The sequence below is a fragment of the Podarcis liolepis genome (genome assembly GCF_965112155.1).
Source record: "Podarcis liolepis genome assembly, chromosome: 1".
NCBI classification, from domain to species: Eukaryota; Metazoa; Chordata; class Lepidosauria; order Squamata; family Lacertidae; genus Podarcis; species Podarcis liolepis.
Window position 1 is genome coordinate 16700387 of NC_139554.1, and position 13268 is coordinate 16713654.

General features: G+C 45.3%; 1 protein-coding gene across 1 annotated transcript; it reads right to left on the reverse strand.

Moving 5' to 3' along the window:
• Nucleotides 1-313: 313 nt before the first annotated feature.
• Nucleotides 314-10609, reverse strand: DLK1 (delta like non-canonical Notch ligand 1). The gene is made up of 5 exons (XM_083519822.1): nt 10270-10609; nt 6898-6961; nt 4478-4608; nt 2791-2935; nt 314-1413 (listed from the first exon to the last, which is right to left on the reverse strand). Exons 1-5 carry the CDS (start codon nt 10337-10339, stop codon nt 705-707), a joined length of 1119 nt encoding a protein of 372 aa, XP_083375948.1. The 5' UTR covers nt 10340-10609; the 3' UTR covers nt 314-704.
• Between the last annotated feature and the right edge of the window lie 2659 nt (nt 10610-13268).

Genomic DNA, 13268 nt, shown 5'->3' on the forward strand with positions numbered 1-13268 from the left:
ACTACAATTCCAAGCTCTGTTGGTTAGAGTGTGGTGCTGTTAATGCCAAAGTTGCAGGTTCGATTCCCGTAAGGGACTGCTGAATATTCCTGCATTGCAGGGGGTTGGACTAGATGACCCTCAGGGTCCCTGAGATATGGCCTGGAAGAGCCCCAAAGGCCACGTAAGAGAGGCCTGGGGGTCTTGTTAGGCCCCAGCATCTGAAATTCTCTGCTCCTGAAAGAGAGCACCAGCCTGAACCAGATCAAAGTTAAAAGCCTGCATCAGTGTCAATGAAGCACAGCAAAGACCCTTGAAAACAGATAAATCAATATAGCCCTTAAATATCCTTTATTAGAAAATAAGCACTGGAAAATGACTCAGAAGTAGCACGATGGCTAGACATGCTATACACAGTACAATAACATCAGTTCTCTTATTTTCCACAAAGTACCACCTGCCTTTTGTTTATTTTTAAAGGAAATAAAGATTCATGGGTTCACCACATATGATTCTGAGTGCGTATGTAGGTGGGAAATCATACTACAATGGGAATGGGAAATTTCTTTAGGTGAGAAAAACACAGTCAATTTCTTGTCTGTCAACTGGTCCCAAAGCCAGGAAAAAAGGAAAGAAAAAGTAAAGCCAACCACTTGAAACGTCAAGAGCACATGTTGCGAAATATAAGGCTTTGGGCACAGCCCAGACGACAGTATCTTTTGTCCTTATTCATTAGTCAGTTTGATCTTCTCTGGGAAGATGATATTCACCGAAAGGTTCTCGCCTTCGTTGGCCTTCAGGAAGCAATCCCTCTCCTTGCGTACCAGGTGACTGTACCTGGCATTTGCTAGCCACATTTCAAATCTGGAAAAGAAGATAATCCCGGTTGTACCCAGCACAACGAGACACGTCAGCAGGCCGAGGGCCAGGAAGCAGATCACCTGACTCCTACTGAGAAGCTGCTGCCTGTTTTCGATCGTCTCTTTTATGGTCAAGACGTCTGGCTCTTCGGGATGAACAGGTTTGTGGTGAGCTTTCGGGTGCGGGTGGTGATTCGGCCTGTGTTTAGCCTCTGCACCGACGCTTGTGTTTCTGCTGGAAGAAGCACAGGTGACCCCGGCAAAGGGTGGTTTGCAAATGCATTCAAAGCTCCCGCCAGGGCGTTGGCGACACGTCCCACCATTTTTGCACGGGCCGCTTGTGCAGATTGTGATGGGACTGCTACACAACACACCTCCGTAACCAGAGGGGCAGATGCAGCGGAAGCCCCTCCCAATATCGGTGCACGTCCCTCCGTTTTCACAGGGGTTCGACTCGCAGTCGTCCGTATCTATTTCGCAAAAGATTCCAGTGAAGCCAGGAAGGCACAGGCAGGAGGCATGAGGAGCAAATCCGTTGTTGTCCACGCAGGTCCCTCCATTCTGGCAGGGAGAACTGGAGTTCAAAACAACAAAGGCAGAAGGGGAAGTCCATGAAAAAAACAGAAATGGTATTTCCCCTCCTGTAGAATGAAATAGCTCCACCCCCATATGTATACCTGTTACCTGGAGGAGCGTCTCCACCCCCATCGTTCAGCCTGGACACTGAGGTCCAGCTCTGAGGGCCTTCTGGAGGTTCCCTGATTGCAAGGAGTGAAATTACAGGAAACCAGGCAGAGGGCCTTCTTGGTAGTGGCACCCGCCCTGTGGAACACCATCCCATCAGATGTCAAGGAAATAAACAACTACTTGACTTTTAGAAGGCATCTGAATGCAACCCTGTAAAGGGAAGCTTTTAATGTTTGATGTTGTTGTTTCCTGTATTTTTGTTGGAAGCCACCCAGAGTGGCAGGGGCAACCCAGTCAGATGGGCAGGGTATAAGAAATCATTATTATTATATATCCAAAGCCAGGAACGAGCTGAGTTGGGGAGACATGTGCTAAGAGACACGGAAAGTGGGGAGGGAAGGTAGCTTTGCCCTCCTTCACTCACATGCTCCTCTTGTTGCAGGAATTAGATGCTACCTGCTTGATGTGTGAATGGTAGAGGCATGTGAACAAACAAACCTGGCTGACACCATGATGCCCTATGCTTGGACTCCTCAACATGGGTGCATGTGAGCAACAACACACACTCCTAATCCTTCTTTATCTGAGAGCATTTTGACACTTTTTTCTTTTGGTGGAGACGGTTGTTGTGGTCTGCTCTGCTTGTTTTGTGGTGTGTTTGCCTGCTTGCAAGGTGGTGGTCTGGGCATTGCCAGTTTCTCTTCTGAGAAATGGGTACTTTGTGGTGCCCATGACAGTTTCCAAGTGTGCCCTGAAAGGTTGGGGACTCCTCCCCTGTATGCAGGGCTGGGTTTAGGTTTGATGAGGCCCTAAGCTACTGAAGGTAATGGGGCCCTTTATATGTCCAGCTGTCCTTTGTCAACAACAAATGGTAATTTATGGACCTGATAGGTATCTAAAGCCATTTGCACATGCAGAATGTAGGCACCCTATACAGTATATAGAGATGAGCAAAGCAGTGATATTTTAGGGAGCAGGCTAGCAGGCGGGGCCCTTTACTTACATCATAGGAGCCTACACAGCACAAAACACTGTTGCTGTATGTAGGTTTTATTTTATTTGTTTTTTATCTTATATTTTGGAAATGCACACCCAGGGTTTTTTTTTCTTTAAATTTTTTTGGAGGGGCCCAAGAGCGTGGGTCCTAAGCTATAGCTTGTTTAGCTTATACGTAAATCCGACATTGCCTGTGCACAAATGCATGTAGGTGTCAGCCTAATAAAAGACAGCAGTAAGACATTCACACGTTTTTATCCATATTTACCCGTTCACTATACAAGGGCCCTTTTTCACGTGGCAGTTTTCCCCGATATATCCTTGAGCACACAAACAAATGTATCCTCCATCGCCAGTTTCAATACAAGTGGTTGAGTTATTTGTACAAGGTTTTGAAGAGCAGGGATGAACATCTATATTAATAATACAAAAATAAAAAATACAAAAATCAGCGTTATTTTTATATGATTAGTGCAATCCTATGCCCATTTACCTGGGAGTGAATCCCACTCAGTTCAATGGGACTTATACCCAAGCAGACAGGTACAGAATTGCACTGTATGTTTATGAACATATGGATCTTGGGGTGCATGCACACAAATCCGTTTGTAGCACAAAACAAGCAATTTCCCCTCAATCTGGAATTCTTTATGCTCATCCTCAACATGCCATTTTCAATCTCAATTCATTCTGGATCTTGCCATCCAACAGAGCGGGTGTGGTCACTCAAGATACATGTGAAAACCTTCCCCTTAATTATGTTATTTCCAACTTAATTATGTTATTCACAGGCACATGTGTCGGGTGAATGATGAAAGACATGGCAAAGTCAGTGGGCAGGTGTGGATGAACCCCCATTACTGAGACCACTTACATCTGTTTGCATCTGTTTTGAAATGGACACACTGTGGGATTTTCAGCTTTTTGAGAAGCAATGAGAAATTTATATAACCTCAAATGTCAGGGAACTGCCGTCAGAGGGAAGAGGAGAGGAAAGTCGCTCCAGCGATGCAGGGGAGGGAACTAGCAAGGAGAGAGAGAGGGTTCCCACAGGGGAAAGAAATCCAGGGGACACCAGGGAGAAAGGGGAAGCCGGGAGCAAGGTGGAGGGGAGGCTCAGAGACTCTTCCAGTGAAATCAGTGGAGAGAGCACAGGACCTCCGCTTGGCACGCCCACGCTGCGCAGAAGGCTTTCACGCAGAGAATCTAGGAGGAGACTTGGTGTCAAGCAACTTTTATGTTGGAAGAAATTTAGGTCCCGCCCACTGACGGATTCTGCCAGTGACTAAGACAGCCGCGTTTCAAGGGCTGTCAACCGGGGAAAGTTTTAGCTACACAGCTAGCTTGGAGCAGTTTGCAGTTTACGCACAAGCAACCCCAATTCCCATTACATCAAATCTCCTGCTTTGGTTCCCTCCCAGTGTCAGGAGGACATTGGTACTTCTAAGATTAAAACTATATACCAGTTTTCCCATTTGACATATAGTTTGGCCTTAAGTAGAACTTTGAGGGTTGCCATATTCTGAAGAGCAAAAAAAGAGGATGCTATGACGACTTTCGTTTTAAATACCCCTGCTATATGTAGGATATAGGAGCTGCAATATATTGCTGAGGGGAGGAGAAGAGAATAGGAAAGCAAATCTTCAGCCGCCAGTTATTTCTATGGCTCCTCCAGAAATTATGGCCAGAGACATTTTGGCAAATTGAAAAAATCCACCCGGGCACAAATTTTACCCCTGAAAAAGAGGACATGTCCTGGACAAAGAGGACACAAGGCAACCCTAAGGATCTGCTCATCTGAACAGCTGCAACTCCAAGGTGCCTTCATTGCAAAAAGGAGGGAGAGAGAGAATGCTATTAAAGTAACTGTCTATCTGTAACACCAGGTGGTGCTGTAACCGTATGGATTGATCCATCTGGATCTTGGGCAGAGGAAGCAAAAGAGGTTTGCAAACCTGTGTCACAGAGGCTGCCGATCCATCCTTCTTCGCACATGCATTGCCACGGCTTGGCACAGGTCCCGTGCAGGCAGCCAGGGAAAGGGATGCACTGGTCACAGAGAGGGCCCTGCCAACCAGGCTGACACCTAAAGAAAAGACAGTCAAACAAGCCCGGATAGAGCATGGTGCTGATAATGCCCAAGGTTGCAGGTCTGATCTTCATATGGGACAACTGCATATTCCTGCATTGCAGGGGGTTGGACTTGATCAGGCATAGGCAAACTCGGCCCTCCAGATGTTTTGGGACTACAACTCCCATCATCCCTAGCTAACAGGACCAGTGGTCAGGGATGATGGGAGCTGTGGTCCCAAAACATCTGGAGGGCCGAGTTTGCCTATGCCTGGACTTGATGATCCTCGTGGTCCCTTCTAACTCTATAATTCTATGATTCTAAGATATCAAGCCGGGATAAGCCCACCTTTGCAAATACAGTTAAGAGTTTGGAAAGTGTAACAGATGAGCTTACAAAAATAAGATGGCTTGATTTGACCAATCATGGACTATTCTGGTTCTAAACGCAGCATAAGGGGTTTCTATAGTATAGTGTATTTTAAAATGGGGTTTTAGAGTTTTTAGGGGTTTTAGAATGTTTTATGTAGTTTTGTAGTAGTTTTATGTAGTTTTTATGTAGTTTTGTGGCAGTTTTATGCAGTTTTATGTAGTTTTATGTAGTTTTTTCAATTTCATTGTCCTGCATGGGACAGTGACAATAAAGATATAGCGTATTCCTCTAATGGAATCCTATACACATAGTGCAGCTACATACACACCTACATGTATTTACGGGACCTCCTCTCCTGGTATGCCCCGCAGAGGACCTTAAGGTCCATGAATAATCATAGTTTAGAGGTCCCGGGCCCTAAGGAAGTCAGATTATCCTCCACCAGGGCCAGGGCCTTCTCAGTGATGGCTCCCACCTGGTGGAATGCTCTGTCCCATGAGACCAGAGCCCTGCAGGATTTAACTTACTTCCACAGGGCCTGTAAGACAGACCTATTCCACCTGGCGTTCAATCCTGATCTTTTATTCCCCTTCCCTCCCTCCCCCTCCCCTTTTCATGAAGATTACCTGCTCTGGGATCCCACAGCTAATTCTCCCCTGGTTCATCGCTGGCCCAAATAGGACTAATTTAGCCAGCTAGCCCTAGTGATCATCTAATGTTTATTGGATGGATTTCCCCCCTAAATTGATTTTTGAATTCTGAATTTATTGTTATTCACATTTTATACTGTATTTTATGCTGTTTTTTGTTGCATCAATTAATAATAATAATAATAATAATAATAATAATTTTTATTTATACCCCGCCCTCCTCAGCCAAGTCCAGGCTCAGGGCAACTAACAAGCAATAATAAAAACAAGTTGAATGAATACAACTTAAAAACAAGATTAAAACACAACAATTAAAATATTGAAACATTAAAATATTAAAATGCAGCTTAATCACAGGAGGAGAAAGGAAAAAGAAAAAAGAAAGAATTTTAGTGTTTTAAATTTGTTGTTAGCCGCCCTGAGCCCAGCTTTCTGAACCAGGAATGGCAGGGTATAAATAAAATTGTTGTTGTTGTTGTTGTTGTTGTTGTTGTTGTTGTTGTTGTTGTTGTTGTTACAAGAGGGGACAAGTTTCGAAACACATATGCCTGGAGATAATAGGATTTCAAAATCATTTGTGTCTCGCATCTGAGCATCACACATAGAAACCCAATTTAAAATAACATGCTTTTTCTTTTCTCTGCAAAGAAAGGGTTTTTTTTAAGGACTGTTACTATCAATGGCTATTGGCGTTCATCCTTTATGGAGGCAATATGCCTCCGAACAACAGTTCCTGCGAATCCTAGGCTGCTCTCGGCTTCTGTTTGTGGGCTTCCCATTGTGGCATCTGTTGATCACTGTGAGAACTGGGTGCAGATCCAGCAGAGTTCTTCAGGATATCCTGTGATGCTTTAGAGAACTTTTTTTCCGGGGACAAACACTTTTAGTGCTTCGTATCTGGATTGTTTAAATGATTTTTTTCCTAATGCATTTCATATTTTGCATTGCATAATTGCAAAACACTTTGAGGTGCCTCTGGATGTGTGAAGTGTTATGCAAAGATAATAAATTAGCTAATTAAACAATTACTGTTGTTTCATTGTGCTGGGTAACTTTGTACCTCATAATTTACATTGGTCTGCTTTTTAAGTGTTGCACAGGCCGTAATAAATCTAAATCAGGTGTGGGTAAAATGATTGCACGGTTATTAATTAAAGCATTGGTTACTGAATTACATTTTGCACACAAATATGCTCCTGTTAGCTGAAAACAGAATAGAGTTCAAAAGCATGATTAACTGAAACAAGCGCTCTCTAGCTTGGGCATAAAAATCTTAATTTACCTGCATTCACTTGAAACTTCACAATATCCATTTACAGGATGACAACCAGGCTTACATTCGACACCTAAAATAGTAAGATTTACAACATAATATTGCAGAAGTGCTTCTATAAAGAGCTCCTCATTCTGTTTTAGATTGAAGACCCCACTTTGATGATAAGATAAGATAAACTTTATTCGCATAAGCCAATGGCCATAGCAACATAAAACAAGAAATATATACAAATAAAAAGACAGCAATGGGTAAAAAGGGCAATCAAATGGCCTAGAGTATCGTTCAGATAGTGGCCCTTAATCTCACTGCACCCTCGATAAACCTAGCAACCTTCGCTGTTGTCTGTTCATTTTGATCTAAGACCACACTTTATAATGACAATGTCACCCATGCAAATGTTTCATTAGCAGCACAGCAGTTGACGAAAACATGCGCATAGCTTTAGAACCTATATCTCTTTTCTAAGTTTGAAACTATTTCCTTCTAAATCAGACTCAGACCCTGAGTGTGGATGCTTATATAGCCAAAACAGTACAATCTATGTACAGGAGGGAGACCTCAGCAGGCCTGGGAAACCCCAAGGTTTGCAAAAACACAAGGCATCTTTAGGGAAGGGGGGCAGGGAGGAAAACACCTCAGCAGTGTAATGAGGTCTGAGCATGCTTAGTAGGGCAGGAGGGGAGGGGCGGGAAACTGGAGATGGGATTTTGAGTGGTTGGAATCCAGAGAAGTAGTACTTCATACTGTAACATTTTGTTGCAGCTACTACTTGTGACAAGCCTCAGAGCTGAAAACAAAACGCAATACAAACTTCTAAATAGTATTATAATTGCCACTGATACAATAATGTTTTTGTCCATTAAATTTCTATCCTGAACTTCCTTCCCCAAAAGGCCAGGGTGACAAATAAGAAAACAGCAAAAGCATAAAATTTGATGTATATTTTAAAAAAGAAAAACAGCAGCGCAGAATTTCCAACACAAGTGATGCCAGTTTCAAGTTGTATAAAAGAACCCATCTGTGACTACTAATCCATTCTCATTTCATATTAATGCCCTTGGATATATTATTCTCCTTGAAACTTTTGCTTCGAAAGAAGTCCCATGGACTTCAAGGGAGCTTACTCCTAAAGAAGCGCATTTAGGAGCAAATGTTAATTAATAGCTACTCGTTCAAAAGCAGCTCCTGGCTCCAAGATGACATCCAAATATCCCACAACATAAACACTAAAATTGTCCAATAATGAGATTTGATTGAGAAAAAACTAATTTGGTTAAACCGCAAAGAAATGCAAAGGTTAATTGAAGCTCATTACATTAATAGTGTTGTGAAATGTATCACCTAAGTAAGACAAAATAAAATCAGGCTTTGCTGCCAGAACCTATGCATGTTTACTCGGAACTAAAATCTGCAATCCTGTGCACACTTGCTGGGATCAAGGCTCGCTGAACACAGTGGAGCTTGCATCTGGGTAAATATACACTAGACTGCACTCAAAGGCCACAGTCACATTATATACACTTAAAGGTAAAGGTAAAGGGACCCCTGACCATTAGGTCCAATTGTGGCCGACTCTGGGATTGCGGCACTCATCTGGCTTTATTGGCCGAGGGAGCCAGCGTACAGCTTCTGGGTCATGTGGCCAGCATGACTAAGCCGCTTCTGGCGAACCAGAGCAGCGCACGGAAACACTGTTTACCTTCCCGCCAGAGCGATACCTATTTATCTACTTGCACTTTGACATGCTTTCGAACTGCTAGCTTGGCAGGAGCTGGGACCGAACAATGGGAGCTCACCCCATCACGGGAATTTGAACCGCCGACCTTCTGATCGGCAAGTCCTAGGCTCTGTGGTTTAACCCACAGCGCCACCCGCGTCCCTTATATACACTTATTTGGCATTAAATCTTGTGGAACTCAATCCCATGAGCTATATGACAGTGGAAAATACTATACCAGATCCTGACACTGCAATATATTTAAAGAATGTAATTGTAAAATCATACATAGATCTGGACCATGAACCAAAGTTTCTTCTGAAAAATATATGATGCATTTAAGGACAAAGTTATATTTGAACTCATTCTTCTGCTTGGGAGAACAATGATCACATAGGCTGACCACAAACACAGTGAATTCCGAAGTTAACTGATATATGAAACATTTAATAGAACTAGGCAATAGAACCCCATCTCTCCCCCCCCCTCATCTTTTGCAAAAATGAACAGGCATACCAACATCTCAACACTGGCAGAACAATCCTGAACCCGGCTTTGGCTGGGGAGGGTGGGATATAAATAATTTATTATTATTATTATTATTATTATTATTATTATTATTATTATTATTTACTCAGAAGTCCTATTATATCACTGCAATCCCTAGAAGCACTGAAAGTTCAGTTTTTAAGTTTCACCGGCAGAATTAAGCGTGCAGTTACAACTGCTCCGCTTAAAGAAATGGAACTGGAGTTTATCTCTGAACGGATCATGCCCTTAAAACAAATACAATGTGTGAAATTTCTGTGCAAGGTAGCTCACACTGAAACATGTTATTACACAAGCTGGATCTTATCAGCTGACACTTTCCCAGCCTTAATCTCAAACACACTTCACCATCAATGACCTTAAACCAGGAGCAAATTGCATCAGATGGAGAATGCAAATAACTTTCTGTAGTGGTGCAGTAATAAAACTGCTAGGACGTTTGCAAAGCTAAGCAGGGTTTCTACGATTCTGTAAACTGAGGGGCTGGGGGAGACGGGACAGGACACAGAAAGACACTCTCCCCCTCCAATAGTTGGAAGATATTTACAACAGGAAAGCATTACAGTGGCATTAAAAGCTTTGTTTAAAAATAATACTGAGGATTGGGAGAAAGTTTGCAGTCTTTACAGCTGCTACCTATAGAGGGGAGGCAACCTAGCTCGCCCGCCCCCCCCCGACATGGAAGAAAACGGCAGATGGAAAAGTGGGCGTTCATTTTCAAATGAGTTTGTAAGAACTGTTTTACTAAATATCGAAAATGGGGTTATTAATAGAGATGGGTGCGAGAGAGATAGTACGGTGCACGGCGGCCAGTTTTTGGATCTACAAGCAAAGGCATGGATGCACAACTCGCTCTCTCGCTCCGCATCCCAATTGAGCGGAAGAGAGAACAAAACTCCTGAGAGCCACACGGCCTGCTCCAAGGGAGACAGAAGCACGAGCGAAGAACAACAAAACAAAGGACTCGCGAGGGATAAGAGTGTGGACCCCACTTGATGCGCCCTGCCTCGGGCGTGCCACGCAAACGCGAGAGGGATTCATTTACTCGCGAGTAAGCATGCACAGCCTTGCGCCGGACGCCGAGGATCCCATTCCCACCGCGATCTCCTTACCTTGGGCAAGAGGGATGCTAGCAAGCGGCCACAAGAAGTAACAGATGAATTTGGCAGCCTTGAACCCCATCTCCAAAAAACGCGCCTGGGGAAGGGGGTCATGCCCCGCGCCGCAGGGGAGGAGACGAAGGCGACGCGCGCCTCGGCTGGCTCGGCTCACGACAGCTGTCCCATCCGCAAACAGATGCGCAGCGTCTCCCGCTAGAGACTCCCTCCTTTCTTTCTTTTCCCAGGAAGGGAAAGGAGGGAGGTCCACCCGCGCGTCTTCCGCAGCAGGAGGAGCGGGGAGGGCTCTTCTTGCGGAGAAGGGACCCTTCCCACCCCCTCCCAAGCTTGGGCGAGCCTCTTACGTTCTGGGGAAGGAGGCGGAGGGAATGGGCGCATTCTCACGTGCACGCCGCCACCTCGCGGGGAATCCAATATTACCTGCACGTGAGGAAAGGAGAGAAATGGGGGACCCCGAGGCGAAGGGGGCGCAGTGGAATTAGACAAGCCACCTAGGGACGGGGCGCCGGGGGTTGGTGGGGATGAGTTTAGGGTGGGGTGTTTTTTTGGGGGGTGAATCCCCTAATTTGACTCCGCACGACACGTGCACGCGCCCCTCTCCTTTGTTCTCCGCCTGTTGCTTCCAAGCTGGCCAATCGACACACACCGCCGGGGTTGGGGGCAGAAAGGATAGCTTGCGGGGAGTAGAGATAGCTCCGCTTCTTGGAGGCGCGCAGGGTGCGCAGGAAAGGGGCGCGCTCGCTTAACTTGGCCAGGAGGTGGCGCTAGCGAGAAAAGCCCACCTTCCTCTTCGCGAAGCTAAAGCGCTGCAGCGGCTGCGGCTGTCCGCACTGCCCGAGCCCCGGGGAGGTTCCAGCCCTTGGCACCCGCGAAGAGCGGGCAGAGGGAGTTTGCTCCAGCCTTATCGCGGATCTGCTCGCTTTGGCAGCGCGTGGCGGAGCTGCCTGGGGAGGGCGCGCTGCCTGCCCGGTGTTCACTTATCGGGGACCAGCAGAGCCTATGTGCCTTTTTTTTAAGTTTACTTGTGGGTCTACATTTTGATTGTTGTTTATTTCAACTTAATATCCCTCCTAGGATTGCCGCCTTTGTTCTGGCAAAATACAGGACAGAGCTGGGCGGTTGGGGGAGGGGAGGCGATCCTCACCCCCACACCAATCTGGTGCTGAAGTGACTTCAAAACAGTTCCATTACAATCTATTGCAGTTTAACAGGATGGCCCCTCTGGAATTGGTCACACAAATTTTTAAACCATGGACATCAATATGCCAGCCCATAACCCCTCTCCTCATTTAATCCAGTTGCCAATGGCTTGTTTGTAATATCTCCATGACCCATTTACAGTACAGTGGTACCTCAGGTTACAGACGCTTCAGGTTACAGACTCTACTAACCCAGAAATAGTACCTTAGGTTAAGAACTTTGCTTCAGGATGAGAACAGAAATCACGCGGTGCCAGCAGCGGGAGGCCCCATGAGCTAAAGTGGTACCTCAGGTTAAGAAAAGACCTCCAGAATGAATTAAGTTCTTAACCTGAAGTACCACTGTATTGAAGCCCCATCTGGTGGAAGCATCCTTTGCCAGGCCATATCATTTCATATTTATTTACAAACTTGCAGAAGACTTCTTTGTACTTGGAGGGTTCCACAAATAGGCAGAAGCCAGGCCACTGCTCTTTTTTAGGGTGGCCCCAAACTGAAAGGCACTCAGTCACCTGAGTTTGCTATTGACGGTATCCCACTCCAGTATCCCTGCCAAGAAAACTGAAGACAGGAGTGCCTGGCGTGCTCTGGTCCATGGGGTCACGAAGAGTCGGACACGACTAAATGACTAAACGACACAAAGTACAGTGTATTGAGCTTTCTTGTATTTTTTTTTTTTTAAGGATGACTGAAATGACGTGTAGGAGATGCTTCTTCTATTTATCGCAGTGTCCAGCAAATAGTAACAGAAATGTGCATTCTCTCACTGGTGGTGCTTTCCGCCCCACACTGATTTAGTGACAACAGAAGAGGCTGAGGTAGGGCTGACCCTAATTGTTTGGTTACTATAGCAATGCATTGCCAAGAGGGAGCAAACCGTTGGTTTGGAGCAGCTTTTTCTGTCATGCAATGGAGAGATCTTAACTAAAACAACAATTGAAACACTGCCATTGTAATGGGAGCTAAGCTGTCACTTCCCTCCGCGGTAGGTGTCTGACACCAACCGTGCTTCTAAAACAGCTTTGATATATTTGGCTATGAGTTCAGATGGAGTTGCAGATATATTTGTACATCGACCATAACGCCACAGGCAAACCATGTAGACAATGCAAAATGGAGTTTCGGAAACAAAAGGCCTTTCCAGTTCAATATGAGAAAAAATAGTACCGGTAATATCACCGAAGAATTGATTCTTTTGAATTATGGTGCTGGAGGAGACTCTTGAAAGTCCCGTGGACTGCAAGAAGATCAAACCTATCCATTCTGAAGGAAATCAGCCCTGAGTGCTCACTGGAAGGACAGATCCTGAAGCTGAGGCTCCAATACTTTGGCCACCTCATGAGAAGAGAAGACTCCCTGGAAAAGACCCTGATGTTGTGAAAGATTGAGGGCACAAAGAGAAGGGGACGTCAGAGGACGAGATGGTTGGATAGTGTTCTCGAAGCTACCAGCATGAGTTTGGCCAAACTGCGGGAGGCAGCGGAAGACAGGAGTGCCTGGCGTGCTCTGGTCCATGGGGTCATGAAGAGCCGGACACAACTAAATGACTAAACAACAACAACAAAGCGGGCATTGAAGCAGATGAAAGATGTGCGGTAGTTAAGAACCAGCTTGGAAATGTAGGTGAATATAAGCCCATGACTCATAGTTGATTTCTCCAAGGTTGCACCCCATCTGGCAGTTTTTCATACATGGTCTACAGGCAGGGATGTGCAACCTGTGGCCCTCCAGACATTGGACTTCAGCTCCCATCATCCCTGGCCATTGGCCATGCTTGCTTGGGGCTGATGAGAG

Excerpts from the sequence above, each read along its gene's own strand:
- DLK1 (XM_083519822.1), bottom strand. The coding sequence starts at position 10,339 with ATGGGGTTCAAGGCTGCCAAATTCATCTGTTACTTCTTGTGGCCGCTT. Across the intron at positions 4,609-6,897 it reads GAAGTTTCAAGTGAATGCAG|GTGTCAGCCTGGTTGGCAGG; the intron begins GTAAATTAAGAT and ends TCTTTTCTTTAG. Across the intron at positions 1,414-2,790 it reads GGCCCTTGTATAGTGAACGG|TTCTCCCTGCCAGAATGGAG; the intron begins GTAAATATGGAT and ends TTTGAACTCCAG.